Source organism: Enhydra lutris, unplaced genomic scaffold, assembly GCF_002288905.1.
Source record: "Enhydra lutris kenyoni isolate GAN:26980312 unplaced genomic scaffold, ASM228890v2 scaffoldscaffold37, whole genome shotgun sequence".
Classification (NCBI taxonomy): domain Eukaryota; kingdom Metazoa; phylum Chordata; class Mammalia; order Carnivora; family Mustelidae; genus Enhydra; species Enhydra lutris.
The window spans coordinates 26,038,071-26,058,214 of NW_019154121.1; the positions used below are offsets into that span (position 1 = coordinate 26,038,071).

Sequence of the window (20,144 nt, forward strand, 5' to 3'; positions counted from 1 at the left end):
ATGTGCCGGTGTGGCCAAGGACCATTTCCTCTGTCACCCCTGCAACCTCCAGCCACCGGTTCCATGGTCTGTGGCCTGCCCTTTGCACCTGGCTGGCTCACCCAGACGGCAGACCACGGCCGGTTTCCGGCCCATCGGCCTCAGTCTCCTGGCCCCAACTGCCTCACGCCTCTTCCCTGCTCTGCAGTGGTTTCCCGCACACGCTCAAACCAAACTACAGTCGTGGGAGATCCCAGATCCAAGACCCTCTGTGCATGCTGAGTCCGCCTCAAGCCAACCTCCTTGACCTTGGTTTTCTACATAAACCCTTTCTCCAGTTCTGCGGGTGTCATTAGTTACTGCTTCTTCACACGGGAGCCCGCTTTCCACAAGCCCCCCTTTAAGAATCCCTGCATGGACAAGGCCTTGCCCATCTTCCCCATCTTTGGAATCCTCCCCAGCCCAAAGGATCCCCACTGACACCCCACTCCCCCGAGAAGGGGTTCTGATGTCTCCAGGCTCTTCCTCCTGTGGTGGCAGAGCACCCATCCCGCTCATGGCACCTCTGGTTTACTGCACACAGTGTCACCGCCTGGGCCTGGGTCAGGTTCTGCAGCCCAGGACCCAGACCAGCCTTGCCAGCCCCCATCCCAGCCCCGGCCCGCCCCTCCTCCCGCTGCTTGCTCTGCCTACCAGCCTCGCAGACAATTTTCAGGGAACAGAGAAGTCCCATCCTTTCAAATGTGACACCTTGAGCATCACTTCTCTTCTCTGTGCGTCTCTATAAAGGAGGTGGTTGGTGACCTCTTGGTCTCTTCCCAGTCAATAATATGGCACCTTCGCTCTTAAATTCTTTTCTGAACTCCGTAATTACGCTGTCCACTCCTCTCCGCCCTCTGACTCATGACTTAATCTTCCTCCCTTCAGTAGTCCTTGTCTCTCCAGCTCTTCTCCCTGTTTTTGGCCCAAGTCTGGCCTCCCCAGGCCAAGGAGGCTGAGCCTGGCCCTCTGCGGGCCTCCAGGAATTGTCCCTTCCGATGGTCCGAATTCTCTCCGGGTCACAGCGGAGCCCAGAAGCAGGGTGAGGGTGAGTCACTCTGGCCAGTGTCATGCGCCCTCGGTTTCTCTTTCTAGGCCTCACTGGAGGGCCACTGGACACGAACCAGTCCCTAGACCTAGGGTGCCTCTGCGCATTTGACAACTCCAAAGAGGGTAGCTTTGGTGCACAACATATACATAAAAAAAGGTCTCACTGGAGCCTTTTGAGCTTTCCCCAACGACTAGCACCAGGGGCCTCCGCACCCCTTCCCCACCCCTCCCTGTGCCCCCCTGCACTCCGGGCCATGCCACCGCACCCCGAGCTGCATTCCAAGCTGTCAGGGAAGTCGGCCTGGCCCTGGGGGAGGCACGTAGCTTTTGCAGTTGAACCGTGTAACTGTCTCCCCAGAGCATTCCAAACCTCCCCGACCATCGACCATCGTTAACTGCGCGCCCTGTTCCCCCTTAAACCGCCCCCCCACCCTGTCCTCCGGGCAGCCAGCAGGGGCCGCCCTTCCGTGCACCCATTCACTACCTCAAGCTCCGCAGCCCCGTCTCCTCCTTGACCTTATAATCCGTGGGGTCTGCGCCCCCACCGCCGCCCAACACGGGGAACGAGCACAGAAGAGGGGCTCAAGGGAACCTGGCAAGCGACACTAGGCACAGGTCCCTCGGCCACCTTCTCAAGCCCTCCCCTTCAAAACCAAACAAAAACGGCAAACAGGAAACGCTCATCTTTTAAAAATTACTCTATTATTATCAAATAGAACCACAGTATCCAAAAGGTAATTATAAAGTTCTAGTCCCCAACTAAGTGGCCCTGCACCGCCCCTCCGAGTGGCCGGCGGCCAAATCACTCCCCCCGTGCTGATTGGTTTCATCCATTTTATTGTCAAGGAAATTAACAGCCCGAAGGGGTTCCCCAGGTCCGCGCACTCCCCCCACCCGGGTAAACACGGCAGCAAGCGACCTGGTCTCACTACCCCGGTGTCCTTGGGAGGAGGGACGAAAGGAGGGGAGGGGGGCTCACAGCAAAGGGGCTAGGGGCGCCCCGGCCCCGCCCGCCCGGCTGGGGCCTCGCGGCGGCCGGCAGGTGTCCGGGGCGGGCCGGGCGGCGGCGGCGGGCGCGCTCACTCGCCCGTGTGGGTCCGCAGGTGGTACTTGAGCGACTGCTTGTAGCGGAAGCACTTGGCGCAGTGCGTGCAGGGGTAGGGCCGCTCGCCCGTGTGCGCGCGCTGGTGCTCGAGCAGGTGGTGCTTCTGCGTGAAGCGCTTGCCGCACTCGGCGCAGTGGTAGGGCCGCTCGCCCGTGTGGATGCGCCGGTGCTCGAGCAGGTGGTGCTTGCGGATGAAGCTCTTGCCGCACTCGGGGCAGGCGTGCGGGCGCTCGCGCGAGTGCACGCGGCAGTGGTTGGTGAGCTTGGACTTCTCGCTGAAGCTCTTCTCGCACTCGGGGCACTTGAAGGGCCGCTCGCCCGTGTGAGTCCGCTGGTGGCGCAGCAGGTGCGACGGGCGGCTGAAGCTCTTGCCGCACAGGCTGCAGATGAAGGAGACCTCGTGCTTGCCCGCGTGCACGCGCTGGTGGATCACCAGGCTGATGTGCAGGCGGAAGCTCTTCTTGCACTCGGGGCACGTGTAGGGCCGCTCGCCCGTGTGCGTGATCTGGTGCTTGGTCAGGCTCGACTTGTGGCTGAAGCTGCTGTCGCACTCGGGGCACTTGTAGGGCTTGGGGCCGCCGCCGCCGCTGCCCGAGCTGGGCGACTTGGGGCGCGGCTTGAGCGCGTGCTTGGGGGCGAAGCCGGGCGCGCGCTCGGGGGACGCGTAGCCGCCGCGGACGCGGTGGATGCGCTGGTGCAGCGTGAGCTGCTGCTTGTGGCGGAAGCTGATCTCGCACTCGGCGCACTCGTACGGCCCCTCCTTGATGTGGTTGCGCTGGTGGATGATGAGGTTGATCTTGAGGCGGAAGCTCTTGCCGCACTCCATGCACGTGAAGGGCCGCTCGCCGCGCCGGTTCCGCTGCTGCTGGCTCGACGGGCCGCGGCTGTCGCCCAGGTGCCGCTCCCCGTGCGCCGGCGGCGCCAGCCTCTTCCCCGACGGCTTGCCCAGCTGCAACGGCGGGGGGCTCTCCTCGCCCTCGGGGGACAGCTCCCCGGGCAGGGGCGTCTGGTACATGGCGGCCTCGTAGCGCCCGGACAGCGGCCCCAGGGCCTGCAGGTGCTGCGGCAGCTCGTCCTCCTCCTCCTCTTCCTCCTCCTCCTCCTGCTCCTCGGTTTTGATCACGATCCCCTCTGCTCCAGGGACAGGGAGAGAGAAGGACACACGTCAGCGGCGGCCCAGGGGCCTGCACCCGGGACGGAGGCAGGTGCGGTGGCCTCGCCTTGGCGCCCCCGCACATTCCTGGCCCCTTGTGGGAAAACCCTCCCCTCCGCTCCCCGCGGTCCCCACTTCCCCGGTGCTGGAGGTGTTACCCACGCAGGCCCCGGGCTCGTTCAGGAAGGAACCCTCTCTGGGAACCCTGTGCAGCTCAGAAGGGTTCTGGCGGCCCTGCCTGTGCTCATATTCCGGAGCGGGTGGTGAGCAGCTGCCCACAGGGGCCCCCCGTGCCTACCAGTTACCACCTGACACGGACCCTCCCTTTTCCACTGGAGCTACCGGATGGCTGACTCCTCAGGCTCTAAGGCCTCCTCCACACCAAATCCGGCAGCCTCCCAGGTCTGTGGCTTTCCGGAAGGCACCTGCGGGTTTCTCCCCAGGTGTCTGTACTCCCCCTCCTCCAGCGATCTCCCCCTCCTTTCCCTGCCTTCAGATCACACAGGCCACATACCACCCAGCTCCAGTTCCGGCTCTGCCCTTAAATCTTCCTTGACCGTCCCAAAGTGCAGCCCTCAACCACTCCCGGGCCATCAGCACTCACTGGGGTGCCTGCCCAGGGCTTAGGACCTTGGCCTCACCTGCAACATGACACCCACACAGATGGTCACCTGCTGTGACCCTACCAAGTCTGAAGCTAGGGCCAAGGTTTCTCCTGCCTTTCCCCCAGCCTCGGGTGTGCGGTCCCTCCCACCCAGGAAGGGTTCCCTGCATACAACTGTAGGATGTCCTCCTCCTCCCCGGCTCTCCGTCCTCTGGGCTGGCCCTTCAGGGCCCAAGATGTTAGCTGTTCTACATGGTGTTCTAGAGTGTTCCCCGAGAATGTTAGTCCTAGAGAAAAGAAATGCCCTCTGACTTCTGTTTGCATTTTCTTAAATGCCTTGTACTTATGTACTCCCTAAACACGGCTACTTGAAGAGCTCTGTTTTTAGTCACTATGTGACACGAGAAAGGCACTCCCTTCTCTGAGCCCGTCAGATGGAAGCTGCTGTTACAGTCTGCTTTTGCAGAATTCTTAACAGCAAACGAATGAGAACTTTTCCAGGTCTCGCCTGAGAGCTTGTTGTTTTATTCACAATCTCTCATGGGATAAGCCAAGCAAGGATTAGCCCCATTTCACAGACATGGGGCCTCCAAGCCCAGAGATACCTAGTGATCGTTCCAAATTAAGTAAGTAAAGCCAGACCTCTTCAGAGCTTCTAACTTAGGGACCATCTAGTCTGTCCCCTCAATTACCAGGGAAACAAGCTGGTGGTTTGCATGAGCCGGCCCAGGTCTTACCAAGTAGCCGGTAGTGACCACTGGGCCTTGGGACTTCCTCTTGCTCCTCGGAACCCAAGAAACAGTAGGGTCACAGTTAGGACACAGATGTGCCAGTCCCAGCTCAGGCCTCTCGTCACGGCCAGCACTGCCTGGGCCCTGTTAGGATTCTCAGCAAGGGACGCAATCCAGGATGCAAAATCCCACCAAGTACCGTGCAAACTTTCCTGAGGTCCCACTAGAATGAAGGCCCAGAGGGCAGGCTGACATTTCTACTTGAGGCCCCGCCGCAGCTCAGCCTCACGATGTGCCCTGCACCTTCCCCTGTTTTACAGAGACAGCCTGTGGATTAAAATGCTTTTGGGGGTATCATGCGGTTATTCAGAAGCAAGGGGTTAGATCCACATCTTTGACCAAGCAAGCCGTCTGCGATATCTTATGAAGTGCGGAAAGGCCACCTGCAAAGGGATTCTCTACAGGCAAAATGAAAAAATGTAAAAAGTCATCAGCACAGGGGCTACCTGGGTGGCTCAGTCGCTTAAGCGTCTGCCTTCGGCTCAGGTCATGATCCCAGGGTCCTGGGATCGAGCCCCGCATCGGGCTCCAGCCTCACATCGGGCTCCCTGCTCAGCGGGAAGACGGCTTCTCCCTCTCCCATGTCCCCCTGCTCGTGTTCCTCTGTGTTAAATAAAGTCTCAAAAAAAAAAAAAAAAACCCCAAAACAAACAAAAAAACCCCAACAACAACCAATCATCAGCACCATACTTCTAAAAACCTATTAAATAAAATGGATGTGGATACCTTTCTATGACCAATATACAGTATCAAAACTGCTATGATAATTAATGGCGCTTTAGCACGTAAAGAAAACATCTAAACAAAAAACCAAAACCTAAGTGAAGTGTGTTCCTTAAAAATTTGGTAGAATTCACTTAATTCCTATCTTATACATTATTTTCAGAATATAGAAAGAAAGAGAAAAAGCTTCCCAGTTCACCTTCATATAAGTTGAGTACAATCTTATTTCCAAAACTAGATGGGGGTGATTCAAGAAAGCGTCAGGCTGGTTTCATTTATGACTATAGCTGAAAGCCCCTGAATGAACGGCAGCTCACTGAATTTCATGCTGTATATGAAAAGTACGCTGTGATGACCAGATCGGGCTTTTCTCAGGATGGAAAGGACTGTTCAGCGTCAGACAATCAGCCACAAAAGATGTCCTGAGGCTAGGCCGCTGAGAGCCTACTTCCTCACTGTTCTTGAACTCACATGGAGCCAAAAGTGTGCAGGAGGGTGACCCAGAGGTTTTATAATTAAACATGAGTGATGGCCAGATCGTACCAGGAAGAGACTATACAGTCTGTTATTTTAAAACACATGCCTGGCTAGGGCTAAGCTCTCTGGGTTACTGGGACTTCTAATGTGTCCTAAGAACTATCAAGAACATAGCAGAGGGGTGCCTGGGGGGCTCAGTGGGTTAAGCCTCTGCCTTCGGCTCAGGTCATGATCTCTGGGTCCTGTGATCAAGCACAGAATCAGGCTCTCTGCTCAGCGGGGAGCCTGCTTCCCTGCCCACCATCCCCCTCCCCCCGCAGCCTGCCTCTCTGCCTACTTGTGATCTCTCTCTCTCAAATAAATAAATAAAAATCTTAAAAAAAAAAAAAAAAAAGAACATAGCAAAAATGGAAGTTCTAGCCTCGCCATAACGGCATGACCTTGGGCAGTTTGTCTGATCTTCTCTGTCTGTAGAAGGAGGGAGCTGGAGAGGTGATCTCGGAGATCCCTTTGGGTCTGCATCTGACTTCGTCTTTGGCTGTAATACCTTCTTCCAAGCCCAGAGACGGACTCTTATAAATCTGGAGGCAGGAAACCCGCCCCCGAGGCCGTGCCCGGGGTTGTCACACCTGTCGACCCGACAAGGTCAAACGACCCTGTCTGAAGGGAAGCCCAGCTTTCCCACAAGGCAGGGGCCTGTCTGCAGGCCTCACGGTAGCAGCTCCCCCCACAGCCCGCACCCCCGCCAACTGACCTGCGCAGTTTCTCTGCTGCACCAGCATCTGTTTGAGCTCGCTGAACTCACTGGAGCCTTCCGTAGACTCCTCCAGCGCGTTCTCCTGTTCCTGCATGTCCAGGTCCGGCTGCTCTCCGCACGGGTCACCCAACTCTGAGTCCTGGAAGCCGTGCTCTTCCACCTGCCCCATCAGGGGCTCCGGCGTCTCCAGACTCTCGGAGCCCTCATCGTTGGTCTGCACCTCGATCTTGATCACGATCCCGTCGTGTGCTGCGGAGGTGGGGGGGGTGGGGAGGGGGAGAGGACAGAAGAACCCAGAACACGTTCATTGCACGAGGTTTCTGCAGCCTAGGATTTACATCTCAAAAATTCTCATTTTAGAGACCAGGAGGAACTATAATGTGGGGTCGAGTGCGCAGACACAGAAGTTTCTTGAACATCAGTACAAACTGGAGTAAAGTGAAAATAGATGTGGAGTTTGTATTCCACGACCCCCTACAATTTAAAAAACAGTATTATCAGGGTTTTGTTTGTTTGTTTGTTTTTTTGAACAAACGAGATCTTAATTCCATTTCCTGGGTCAGGCCAGTCAAAGTCAGCAGACAGTTTTCCCTCACTCACGGTCAAGGTGAATAATGAAAAGGCTAGTCACCTCCTCACCCTGCACACCTTCCTAGCCCAGGCCCCTGGGGTCCGATTCAGACAGGCCGGACACTCCCGAACCCCTTCCCGGCCCACAGTTACAAGCACGCACACACATACACACACACACACATGCACTTGGAGCTCTCAGCTTTGTTTTAAAACAGCCTCTGATTACACACGTTGCCCTTTTTTTAATTTGCCCATAGGTCTACAGGTAACTTCTCATGTCAACACACACGGGCATCATTTGACATAAATGGGACTTAGCACGTAATCTTTTCGCGCAGCATTTTTTCTCTTTTGACTGGCCCTCCTCTTCCCCTCCCTTCCCATCTCACAGCTGTGACCTGCCCAGGTCAGCCCCGTCAGCAACCTGGCATTTTCCTCTACGCTTTTCTAGGGATTTATGGCAAACATTTACGTCTGTTTTTATTTTCTGGCCATTATTAGTTTTAAAAAAATGGGCATCTACACAGTCCTCTCCATCCGCTTCCTCACTTAGCTGTCTTGTAGAAATCGCTGCAGAGCAATTCCGTAGGCCACCGCCTTCCCCCCCCAGTGCTGTCCGCAGCCCATGGTGAGGCGAGCAGCGTGTCCCGCCGTCCCCTCCGGAGGAACCGGCGCTGTTTGGTTCCGGCCCTTCGCATGCTGAACTATCCCGCGGTCACAGGTGGATTTACATGTCTCACTATAAAATAGGGGTTTGATTTCCATGCGAGTCCCGGGAGTGGGGCCGTAGAGTCAAAGGTGTGGTTATTTTTAATCTGACAGATGTCATGAGCCGCTCTTGAACAAGGTTGTGACAATACATGTTTCCACCAGCCCCGCGGGAGCCCAGCCTCCTCCCCACCTCCCTGCTGGAGACAGACGCCACTGCTCTTTCATATTTTCCTCAGTCAGACGGGTGTACATTGGTAATTTTCTGATACTTTAATCCCACTTTCCTGACGAGGCTCATCGAATATTGTTTCTTTTCCTTGTTGGCCTTTTCAAGTTGATTCCGTATCAACTGTGTTCTGTTCTCGTCAACTGGTGAGAGTTCTTTGGTTCCTGTGCTAAAGATAACCCGTTTTCTCTTATCAGCATTTCAAACAGTCCCCAGATCTAGCATCTGTCTGTTGACTCTGAGCCACTGCTTATCAGACTACCTTCTTCAAGTCTTCCCGTGGTCACACATGTCTGTCCGTCTTTTATGGCTTCTGGGTTTTCTTCGTTAAGAGGGTCTCCTCTGCTCCTGGATGGCTCACAGGGTCTCCTGGAGTGTGTCTCAAGCTTTTTATTGCTTTATTATATACATTAAGGTCTTTGCTCCATCTGAAATTTATTTTTATTCTGTGTGGAGTGTGAGGTAGGGGTTCAGCTTTACTTTCTTCCCCGTGGAGAGAGCTGTGCCAGCAGAAACTCCCTCACAGCTTGAAAATCACTTTGTTTTTTGTTTGTTTGTTTTTAAAGATTTTATTTATTTATTTGACAGACAGAGATCACAAGTAGGCAGAGAGGCAGGCAGAGAGTGAGGAGGAAGCAGGCTCCCTGCTGAGCAGAGAGCCTGACGCGGGGCTCGATCCCAGGACCCTGAGATCATGACCCGAGACGAAGGCAGAGGCCCAACCCACTGAGCCACCCAGGCGCCCTGAAAATCACTTTGTTAATGAAGGAAATTATAAACGTGTAACGCATCAGCAGACGCATTTATTCCTTCACCGAATTCACTGAAGCACTGGTTACTTACTGAGCACCAACTATGTGCGACGGGGTATTCTAATGACGTGGGAGACACCGGTGAACATAAGAGAGCTCCCCACCCTCATACACCTTACCCAACGCAATAAACAGAATTAATACATTGTATGGGGTGTCCGAAGGTGGTAAGTGCTGTGGAAAGAAGAAAGACACCAGGAACCTCGGAAACTAACCCAACCGTCCATGCCCATGGAAAGCCTCCCGATCTCAACCACGCCCACTCGTGATCCCCAAGCTAAAAGCCGGGAAACCAGACCCACCCGGCAGGCGGGCAGCTGATGCCACAGGACCCGAACTGGGTTCTCCTTGGTGCCTGGCAATCCTTTCATTCTTCTCGGACCTGCCACCCAATCTCCTGCCGGCCATGGGGAGCAGCAGAATATAAAGCAGCTGGGACGGTCCCGTCGCCTCGGCCACAGCCTTAAACCTGGACCCTGCCTACCTTCCCCTACAACCAAGTTTCCAAAACCTCTTCCTCCTATTCTCGGTCTCACAAAAAAGATGTGGTCACCCTCCCTCACATCCTTGCTCGCTCCTGCTCCAGCTCCAAGTCACCCTGCTGACTCCCCTTTTCTCTCCCACCTGGGGAGGCACCACGGTGATGCCTCTGCTCACTGCCTTAGCCACCCCGTTCCTGGGGCCATCGCGCTTCCCCTGCAGTGCCCGCCTCTCACTCTGCAATCCTTACAGCCCTACAGCCACCAGCACAACCGGGACCCCAGCATCATAAAAATGCCTTCCCTCGATTCACAAACTCTGAAGATATTTTGCTCGCCTCCTCCCTCAAAAGCGTTTTTCAAAAACGAAGCACCCCTTTGCACTTTTTTGAATAAACATATAAAACGCTTCAGTAACTGCAAAAGATGTCATTTCTGGCATACTGTAAATATTGATGGTTTGAAATAAACTCTTCCGTCACTCTTGAATGTCGCCAGTGGGATCTGAGAACGGCAGCACTTTTCGACCCACTATTATTCACTTAAAACCTACATGAACAAGTTCTTCTTTGATAGTTGAAATTTTTATATCATTCCTTTTCACCTTGAACTTCTATTTCCATTCCCACTTTGCCCACAGAATTTTATCCCAATAGAACATCTTTTTATGCTGAGAAGCCTTTTACTGATCTCCTGGTCTACCACTCTGCTGCAAAAATGTGTATGTAAATTGAAAGATTAATTTTGCTTTCATTTCTAATAACCATGGGGCTCTAAGTGTTGACTGTTTTCCTGTCTTAAGTTATCCTTCGTTATTAGTAATATATAATGATACACAGATACTCAAGATAGAAAACTAAAAACTTGTTGGAAACAGCTCTTATGAGGATGGAGAGGAATTTTTTGTCCCCTAATTAGTTTGCTTATCAGAGAATGAATATTCTTATCACATGACTGAGACAAGAGTTCAGAATCAAATCTGTTCCTATTTTTCATTTTCATAAACACAAGCATTGGCAAAGCTCATTTACATAGACATATAGATGGGCTGGCAGGGGCTCTGTTGTGGAATCGTCACTTGATTCTCTGAATTTGCTCTGAATTATAATGCTATGAAAGCACATGGTTAACATAGCATCAAAAATTGTTTCTAATGACCTATTAGCTGACAACTTAATTAGGTTCTCTTTCAATTTTGTTGAAAGCAAAGTATTGCAAGGGATCTAACTTGCAAAAGAATTTGCCATCCAGGGGCGCCTGGGTGGCTCAGTGGGTTAAACCTCTGCCTTTAGCTCAGGTCATGATCTCAGGGTCCTGGGATCGAGCCCCACATTGGGCTCTCTGCTCAGCAGGGAGCCTGCTTCACCCCTCACCCCCGCCTACTTGTGATCTCTCTCTGTCAAATAAATAAAATCTTAAAAAAAAAAAAAAAAAAAAAAAAAAAGAATTTGCCATCCAGGCCCCAGGGCACTGCGTTTGTGGTCACGTGCCCCTACGGTCTGGACTGTCTCCGTAACCCAGAGGGCTTTTTATACATCGGAGAACTACTCCCTTGTAAGATGGGGACTGGGGAGGGGTGCGGCTGACGAGGACGGGCTACATGTGTTGGGTGCCTTCATTGATGAGTTTTATGAATGAGAACAGATCAACTAAGGACTTACTGAACCCTCAAAGCCATCTATGTCATGTCCCTCTTGGGAAGTCTCTGTGCGCCTGAAGGGGCATTGGTACTCCAGCTCGAGACCGCTGCCCTCCAGGATCCGCCCCTCCTTCGAGAGCTCACTCGGCCAAACCTCTTACGATGCTCTCAGCTGCACGGAACTGTGCCCCTCTCCATGGTGTTCACTTTTCCTTCCCCTTGCAAGGTGCTGCATTTACTCATCTGCATGCCTCTCCTCCATTTGTTAGACAGCAGGGAAGCCAGTGGTCTCCCACCAAAAAGGTTTCCCCACCCCACACAACTTTTGAAAGAGCACTGACACCCCGACTGCATTTCTAAGCAGCGACTTGTTCTCCCATTAAAAAAAAATTAAAGACACGTGTATTGCAGGACTACAGTTTACGATCAAAGGTAGGACTTCAAGCCACTGGGGAAAAGTTTTCAATAAATGGGGCGGGAATGAATGGATGGAGGGGTGACAACTCGCGTCACATCAAAGTAAATTACTGATGAAACAAAAATTTAGACGCAAATAATAAACTCATCCTAGTGTCAGGAAAAAAACAGTTTCTCTCCTCTTTCTTTACGACTGTGAACTGAGGAACGGGCTATTCCCAGCCCCCTGGGACTCCAGATCCTCCTTCTGGAAGCTATCTGGTTGGTCATAGCAACGTCACATGTGCCCAACACATACCAACTCTCATTTTCAGGTGTACATTTTTTGGGAAGAATTTCTGTAGCTTTGCCTTGATGTTGTTTGGTGATGAGGAACTGATCTAATTTGTGCTTGGTTTGTGATCTCTGCAACTACATTTATTCCTGAGAACTCTTGCAAGATGGGAAATAAAGAAAAAAATCAACCCTACAAATTGTTTCCAAATGTATCATGTGTTTGTGAGCATTACATTTAATAGTTAATGAAGCTGATATAATGTTATATTTCCAGACACTTAGTGAAAATACTTGACTATTTGCCTTTTGGAATTTTCTTTTTGTTTTCTGGAGCAAGAAATATTTTATTTCAGATTTCAAATATTTTTAGACTTTTTAGACTTTTTAAAAAGCTCATAGGCCCAAGACCTGTAATCACGTTTACTGAATAAAAAGGGCTAAGTTAAGTATTTCTATTCTTAATATGAAACCCAGACACCATAAAGTTAGTTATGGGTAAATTTGAATACATAGAAACTTAAAACTGATAAAATCTGAGCATACAAAAATTCAAAATATAAATTCCACACACACACACAAATACTAAATACAAAGGTAAACCATATATTCAAAAACACAGGGGCACCTGAGTGGCTCAGTCGGTTAAGCGTCTGCCTTTTGCTCGGGTCGTGATCCCAGGGTCCTGGGATCGAGTCCGGCATCAGAGCAGGGAGCCCGCTTCTCCCTCTCCTTCCTATTCATGCAGTCTCTTTCTCAAATAAACTAATAAATGACTATATCTGCATACATAGGATAACTTAACTTAAAAAAATTTTTTAAAGACATTTTATTTCTGCAAGAGAGCGAGCAAGCGCACACACACTTGTGTCCCAGGACCTGAGATAAGGCCAGACGCTTAACCAACTGAGCCACGCAGGTGCCCAATATCCTTAACTTTTAAAAAGCTTTTACAGATAGATGATAAAATGATGAATAATCCAAAAGGACAGTGATCAGAAGATTCATAAGATAAGACATCCTTCTTATCAATAAAGATATGAAAATAGGCGCAACATCATTACAGAAGTTGAGTGAAAGCATCAAAATACTGTCTTTTCTACCCATCACCGTGGCAGATAATAACAAGATAAATAAAACCCACTATCGGCACAGGTATGGGGAGAGAGGCAGTCTCGTGTCTGTGTACAAACCGGAGGTATAGTAATTGGCACAACTGCTTTGAGGGACATTTTAAAAAATTTTTTCTTTTTTTTAATTTTATTTATTTGTCAGAGAGAGAGAGAGAGTGCACAAGTAGGCGAAGTGGCAGGGAGAGGCAGAGAGAGAAGCAGGCTCCCCGCTGAGCAAGGAGCCCGATGTGGGACTCGATCCCAGGACACTGGGATCATGACCTGAGCCGAAGGCAGCGGCTTAACCCACTGAGCCACCCAGGTGCCCACGTTTTGAGGGACATTTTTAAAATAGGTATCAAATTTTTAAATGGGTCTATCCTTGGACCCAGAAAGTCTATTTGGTTTTTTTTTTTTTTTTTAAGATCTGATTTATTATTTGAGAGACGGAGAGAGCAGGGGGAGGGACAGACGGAGAGTCTCAAGCAAACTCCGCAGTGAGCAGGGAGCCTGACTAGGGGCTCGAGTCCCAGGACTCTGGGATCATGACCTGAGCCAAAAGCAGATGCTTAACCAACAAGCCATGCAGGTGTCCCTACATACCTTTTTAAAAAACATTTTAAAAATCGGGGCACCAGGCTGGCTCAGTCCAAAGAGCGTGTGACTCTTGATCTCCGGGTCCTGAGTTCGAGCCCCAGGTTGGGTGCAGAGATTACTTAAATAAATAAACTTTAAAAAATAAAGAATAAAAATTTTTAAAAATGCATTAAGAAAGACTTGAAGAATATGCCAAAAAGTTTAAAAATCTAACAAAGTACAGCCATAAAGATGCTGGAAAGCCAATGTCGACCATCATTTCTCTGTTTTGAGCTGATGAAGAAGGTTAATGTGGCAACATGGTTTTTACTTTCCAGTAAGTCTCTGAAGTTTCATCAGCATAATTTGTAAGGAATAAATACAGAGAGAGGGAAAGCGCCGCATTATTCTCTTCACTGTGTTCCTTCCAATTATGTGCTTGAGACTTTTGCTCTGTCCCTCCCCCTGCTCGTGATCTCTCTCTCTCTCTCTGAAATAAATAAATAAAATCTTAAAAAAGTTACACATGCACACAGGCTGAGGGTTAGTTTCTCAAAACTTGTTTTGATTTTTATTTTTAAAAATTTTTTAAATAAACATTTATTTTGAAATATTTTTAGATTTACAGAAGAACTGTGACATTAGTACAGAGGAACTGCTTTTGTCACATCACTTTAAGCCTGCTGTGGTCTCCTTGGATTTATTTTATCATTTTCAGGTTCAGGTCACAAAGCTAATCCTCCTCTAGGGATAAAACTAAAAGCGAACCTTGACACAGAAACTTTACTCTGTTGTTAACATCCACAATACTGTTTTTACATGAAGTTTTTAAAAATTCTTTAAGATTTTATTTATTTGAGAGAGAGAGAGAGCTCACAGAAGGAGAAGCAGGCTCCCCACGGAGCAGGGAGCCCAATACGGGGCTCGATCCCAGGACCTGCGATCATGACCTGAGCTGAAGGCAGACGCTTAACCGACTGAGCCATCCAGACGGCCCACATGGAAGTTTTTTTAGCGTTACCAAAGCTTTAACATTTTTCAACACTTGTTTTTAAAAAGTTCTCCTCCACACCCAGCCGCACTTCCCCAGAGCAACACTTCCAATTCCTCCCGCTGACTCTTCTGTTATCCCCTTCCTAACTCTAAGGAACACTTCTCTTGCTACTCCTTGAATTATCTTTCTTTCCTTTTTCAAAGATTTTATTTGTCAAAGTACGCGCGAGAGCAGATGTGTGCGTGCACAGGCGGAGGGGCAGAGGGAGAAGCAGGCTCTCCGCTGGGCAGGGAGCCTGAAGGGGGGCTCGATCCCAGGACCTAGAATCATGACCTGAGCCCAAGGCAGATGCTTAACCCACGGAGCCACCCAGGCACCCCCGGAAGCATCATACTTTTGTGTTGTGGATGTATTCGAGGAGTCCCTCGAATTTTCAGCGTAAACATCACCTGTCGGCTTCCGAGAGCTGGACAGGAGGCCCTCTCTCCCCGTCCAGGTGAATCTCTTCCAAATCCCCGAGCCTTCCATTTTAATCTGCAAGTCCGCTTGGAGGAATTTCGGGCATTTACATTATTAGATCACATAAATGTTACATAACATTGGACCGTGGAGTATACCACAGCTATTTTCTATGTGTCTTTTGCTTTCCCTGGAGCTCACAATTCTTTCCTTGGCTCAGCTTACAAATTTCATTAAGCCAGCTTCAAACTCCCCGACCTCTTCTGCCTCTCCTCAAAGCATTCAGACATAATGGGTATTTCTCAGTTTCATCGACTTGGGAGAACAATTTTCTACAACCTCCTGATGTGCCCCAGTGTGGACTGGTTGCCTCCAGCTGCACAGCTGTCTTCTTGGGATCCCCCTTGGGCAGCACCCTGGGGACCCCCCCCTCGCCTCACTTCTGCTGGAACTCCCAACACCTCTTTCTTTGTGTACTTCCTCATTTCAGCAACTTGCCTCCCCCAGTTGGAGGAAGGGTGCATGGGAGACCTTGAAAATGTCTTGATTTCATCTCTCACACTTAATTCGAATCATCTGGCCGATATAAAACTCTAGAATGGTTGGAAAATATTTTCCAATTTTGAAATTTTAGAGAATTTTAAAGGTATTGCTCTACTGTCTTCTTCCAATATCATTAAAAAGTCCAAAGCCATTTTAATTCTTGTTCCTTTGTATGAGCTTTTTTTTTTTCCTCTCTGAAGACTTGTAGGATCGTTTTGACCTCAGCTGCCTGGAAATTTCTTGCTGATGTATCGAAGGCATGGGTCTGTTTTTATCCACTGTTCTGGGTATTTGTTGGGCTCTTTCAATCTAGAAAACCGTGTCTTTCAGTGCTGAGAATTTTCCTTGAATTACTGCATTGCTAATTCCTTCTTCCCTATTTTTGCTATTTTTCCCCTTTTCTTTCCTGTTCTTCTCTTTTCTCTTCTCCCTTCTTCCTTTTGTGGTTGTTGATATTCCTATTATCTGGATGTTGGACTTCCATCCTTTACTTTTTAAAATTCTGTCACTACTTTCTTTTTTGTCTTGTGCTCTATTTTCTGGGACATGTGCTCAATTTTATCTTCTAACACTGCTAGTTGGAGTTTTTAATCTGTAGTACTTTTAAATTCCCACAGTTCCTTTTTTTTTATAAGCATCATACTTAAAAAATATTTTCTTTATTTAACAGAGAGAGAGGGCAAAGCAGGGAACCAGGGGGCAGGAGAAGCAGGCTCCCCACTGAGCAGGGAGCCCGATGCAGGGTTCAATCCCAGGACCCTGGGATCATGACCTGAGCCAAAAGCAGATGCTTAACCCACTGAGTCACCCAGGTGCCCCAATAAGCATTATACTGTTGTGTCATGGATGTATTCACTTCTTTTATCTCCTTATGGAACGTGAAATACATATGTTATATATATTACGTAAATATAAACAAATATATACATATGTGTTTAAACCCAGTTTTAAAAATCTCTCTGCATAGTCTCTGTTTCCTTGAAATTTATTTTTTCTGCTTTCTTTTCCTTTGGTCTTTCTATATTAGAGGCTTTCCCCAAATGTCTGCGGTATGGTTATCTATTTACATTTAAAAGTAGAACACTCAAAAGAGATTGAAAAGTTTGGTGCCTTTAAGTAGGGCTTACTGGTGATGGGCTTCCCACCAGGATGGCTTGGCTGAGTCATTTCCTGGGAGGATACCATGGGCTGGTCCCCGAAGTCTCCAGGCAAAACGCATCCAGTATCCTGCCTGGGGGTTTCATCCCCGATGTCTGCTACTGCTTGGGAGCCAGGTTGGGAGGAAGACTGGAGATCTCAGTACCTGCATGTCACGCTTCACTGCCTACCTAACAGCCAGAGTGGTGCCCTGTCCTCCACGGGGCCCGGTGTCGCCTTCAGACATGGTCTTGTTCACCTTCTCCAGAGAAGTAGGCCCAGCTGTCCACCAGGGCTGGGAGAGGTAGATGCTGGCTGAGGGACCGAGGGAGGCCGTAGAGGGGAGGTTAAAGACGTCTGACCCATCTTCTGTTTTTAAGCACACCTTTGCCCCATTTCCAGAGGTACCTACGGTCTCTAGTACTGCTCCTTCCCGAGTCTGGATTAGGGAATGGGGGTGCAGTGCACATGGAGTTTCTCTTCTACATTCCCCAATCCCAATTTTGGATGTAGCTTTCTAAATCAGTGATCACCCAGCCATCTGCTCGCGGGGCTTCCAGAATGTGCTTGCTGTTGTCTCCCTGCTCACTCCTTCTAAAAGCCCTTCGCTCTTGCTTTAGAAGGATTCTGGGAGGTAGGAGTAAACACATGTTCAACCTGCCATCTTTAACTCGAAGTCTTTCTTCATGTGTGTGTGTTTTTTTTTTTAATTATTTTTACTGAATAAGTAATACATACTTACTCGAGAACATTCTACAGTGTAAAGAAATACGATTTTGTTACATTTCCATTCAATTTTTTCCCTATCTTTTGTTTATATCACGGACTTCAAGTTACATTTCCATTTCTACATCAGTCACTTCCCCTATCGACGGGATCTGGCCATCAGCGTCACGTGAGCAAAGCCCACCTGAAGCAAACAAGGTCCACCCCCAGCTAAGGCCCCATATGTGCACTCCCTGCTCACGGCTAACCCTGAAACAGCGAGGACGTGTGCTGGCTCCCTCACCTCCCCGGCCCCCCCAGCCTGCTCCGACGGGCTTCTGCCCCATCACACCACCAGGTCACTGTCGCTGCCCACCTGCACGTCCTGCGGACGTCAGTCTTGCCTTACTAAGCCACACCGCGGAATTCAGCACGGCTGACCACACGCCCTCCTTCTGGAAACCCTCTTCTCTTGAAAGACCCCACGATGCACTACCCTAACTTCGCGTGCTCTACCGCCTGAGCCAGCCAGGGCCCCAACTATCCTCCTGTCTTGCTACCTTTCTGACCAGTCCTTCCATTTCCTCCGGTTCCTCTGCCTCCTCCTTCCTTCTCCAACTCCTTCAACAGTGGTTCTCAGCATTGGCTGTGTGTGAGAATCATCCTGGAACTGTTTTAAAGAACATTAATGCCTGGGCCCCTACCCAGAACAGTATATTCCAAATCTGCTCTAAAAGTCAGGGCTCCTAAGGGGATGGCCTGTGCTTTCTCCTGTCTCCCTCTCCAGACCGGGTCTATGCTACCAAGGCCCAGATGTCTGTTTCTAGCTCAGATCTTGGCTTTTAATGCTTCCAGACTTTCTTCCCTCCAATTGAATTCTCCTCGGGGCAACTGGAACTCCTACTCGCCCTTTAGGTTCCCACTAGAAAGTCGTCCATGCTGTGTGTCTCACAGGCCCGGATGCTTCCCTTCACAGCACCACTGCCCTCCTTAGTGGAATGTGTGGTTGGGGGCGATGGGGTTAGTTTTACTATTGGTCTCCTGACATAGTGCCTGGTCCAGAAAAACCCCTGAAGGGGCGCCTGAGTGGCTCCGTTGTTAAGCATCTGCCTTCAGCTTAGGTCATGATCTCAGGGTCCTGGGATGGAGCCCCTGAGTCGGGCTCCCAGCTCAGCGGGGAGTCTGCTTCTTACTCTGCCACTCCCCCTGCTTGTGCTCGCTAATAAATGAAATCTTAAAAGCAAAAACAAGAACTAAAGAATAAACATACAAATGAAACATGTGGTATAAAAACTTCATTGATGATTTCAGTGGCTGTAGGAGAGTCTGCATAATGTAATATAGTATCTGTCCATCTTAATCCACAGTGGATTTTTTTTTTAAGATTTTATTGATTTATTTGATAGAGAGAGACACAGCAAGAAAAGGAACACAAGCAGGGGGCATGGGAGAAGGAGAATTGGGCTTCCTGCTGAGCAGGGAGCCCGAGGAGGGGCTCAATCCCAGGACCCTGGGATCATGACCTGAGCCAAAGGCAGCTGCTTAACAACTGAGCCACCCAGGCACCCCCATGGTTTGGATTATTTTCCGTGCTACAGACTCTCAGAAAGCAAAGGAAATTCTTAGGTCAAGTATATGAACATTTTAAATATTTAAAACATATTTTAAGACTAAAAAAATATCAAATTGCTTTTCACAAAGACTGAGACCTTGGATTTCAGCCATGCCTTCTGGTTTGATTCTACTCTCCGCTAATTTGTTAGGTAAAAATGGGACCTGGCTTCCCCAGACCTTCATTACCCCCCTTTGAGGGCCATGAATGGGAGCCCCCGCTTGAGTGTTTTGAGAGCAGGGTCGATATCAGAAGCATTTTTGCCCTCAGGGATGCAAACCATAAAAAAACAGTTTATTGAATACATTCACTTAGCCAGTTCATAAAATTGTCATGTTCAGTATACTTGGAACTCTGGAAAAATCTCAGGTTTCTAGGCTTTTCCCCACCAGTATCGCACCAGAGCCAGTTCTGCAGCCCCCCTTCTAAGGGGTGAGATGTGGGAGCTCTGGTAACAGGCTCTGCTAAGGGCAGGGTCACAGAACAATCCTGCTCTCCAGCAGCCAGGGCCCCGGTCACACACGGAGGTGAGAGCCCCCAGCTGGCCCTGTGTGGTGGGGGTTCCCATGTCCTCCCCTGTGCTCCCTCCCGTCTGGGCTCCAAGTGTCTGGGGATGGTCCGTGGAACAAATGGCACATTCCAGCCACACAAGGCAGCCTCTGTGATGCTCGGGCCACGGACGCACGTGTACCACAACAAACCCGGCCTGGGGCCCAACAGGCTGAGGTTTTTGCTTTCGATTGTGGCCCTGCTCTGTGGGAGGCCCGTCTGTGAGGAGGGTGTGAACAAGCAGACGGAGGCAGGGGACGGAGGCTGTCGTCCCAGCGCGTGTGAGATAATGCGCGAGTAGCAGCACCTAGACCACAGAACCCCACCGGGACATCAGATTTTAGGGTATCTACCCTGACCCACTTGCCCAGATTCTCATTCTCTGCCTCCCAGGCCTGGTTCTTACTCCTTCTGCTTTGAATTTCTCTCTTCTTCCCACGTGATCCTTGTTTTTGGCTGTGGCCACTCAAACTTGTGGACACAGACTTATTTTCTTCCAAACAAAAGGACCTTCTGTCATACGCCATGCTTTGTTCCCAAGTCCCCAGTCTCACCTGCTTTTATTTTATTTTTTTAAAGATTATTTATTTATTTATTTGACAGAGAGATCACAAGTAGGCAGAGAGGCAGGCAGAGAGAGAGGAAGGGA

At 49.8% G+C, this 20,144-nt stretch overlaps 1 protein-coding gene across 1 annotated transcript in view; it reads right to left on the minus strand.

Annotated features, from left to right (window-relative positions):
* Positions 1-1,888: 1,888 nt before the first annotated feature.
* LOC111154341 (zinc finger protein 777) overlaps positions 1,889-20,144 on the minus strand; it is a 28,018-nt gene continuing 9,762 nt past the window's right edge. The window contains exons 5-6 of the mRNA XM_022513891.1: positions 6,676-6,927; positions 1,889-3,304 (exon numbers count right to left, since the gene is read on the minus strand). Of these exons, the coding sequence (XP_022369599.1) occupies positions 2,148-3,304; positions 6,676-6,927 (1,409 nt within the window). The 3' untranslated portion in view covers positions 1,889-2,147. The remainder of the gene's footprint in view (positions 3,305-6,675; positions 6,928-20,144) is intronic.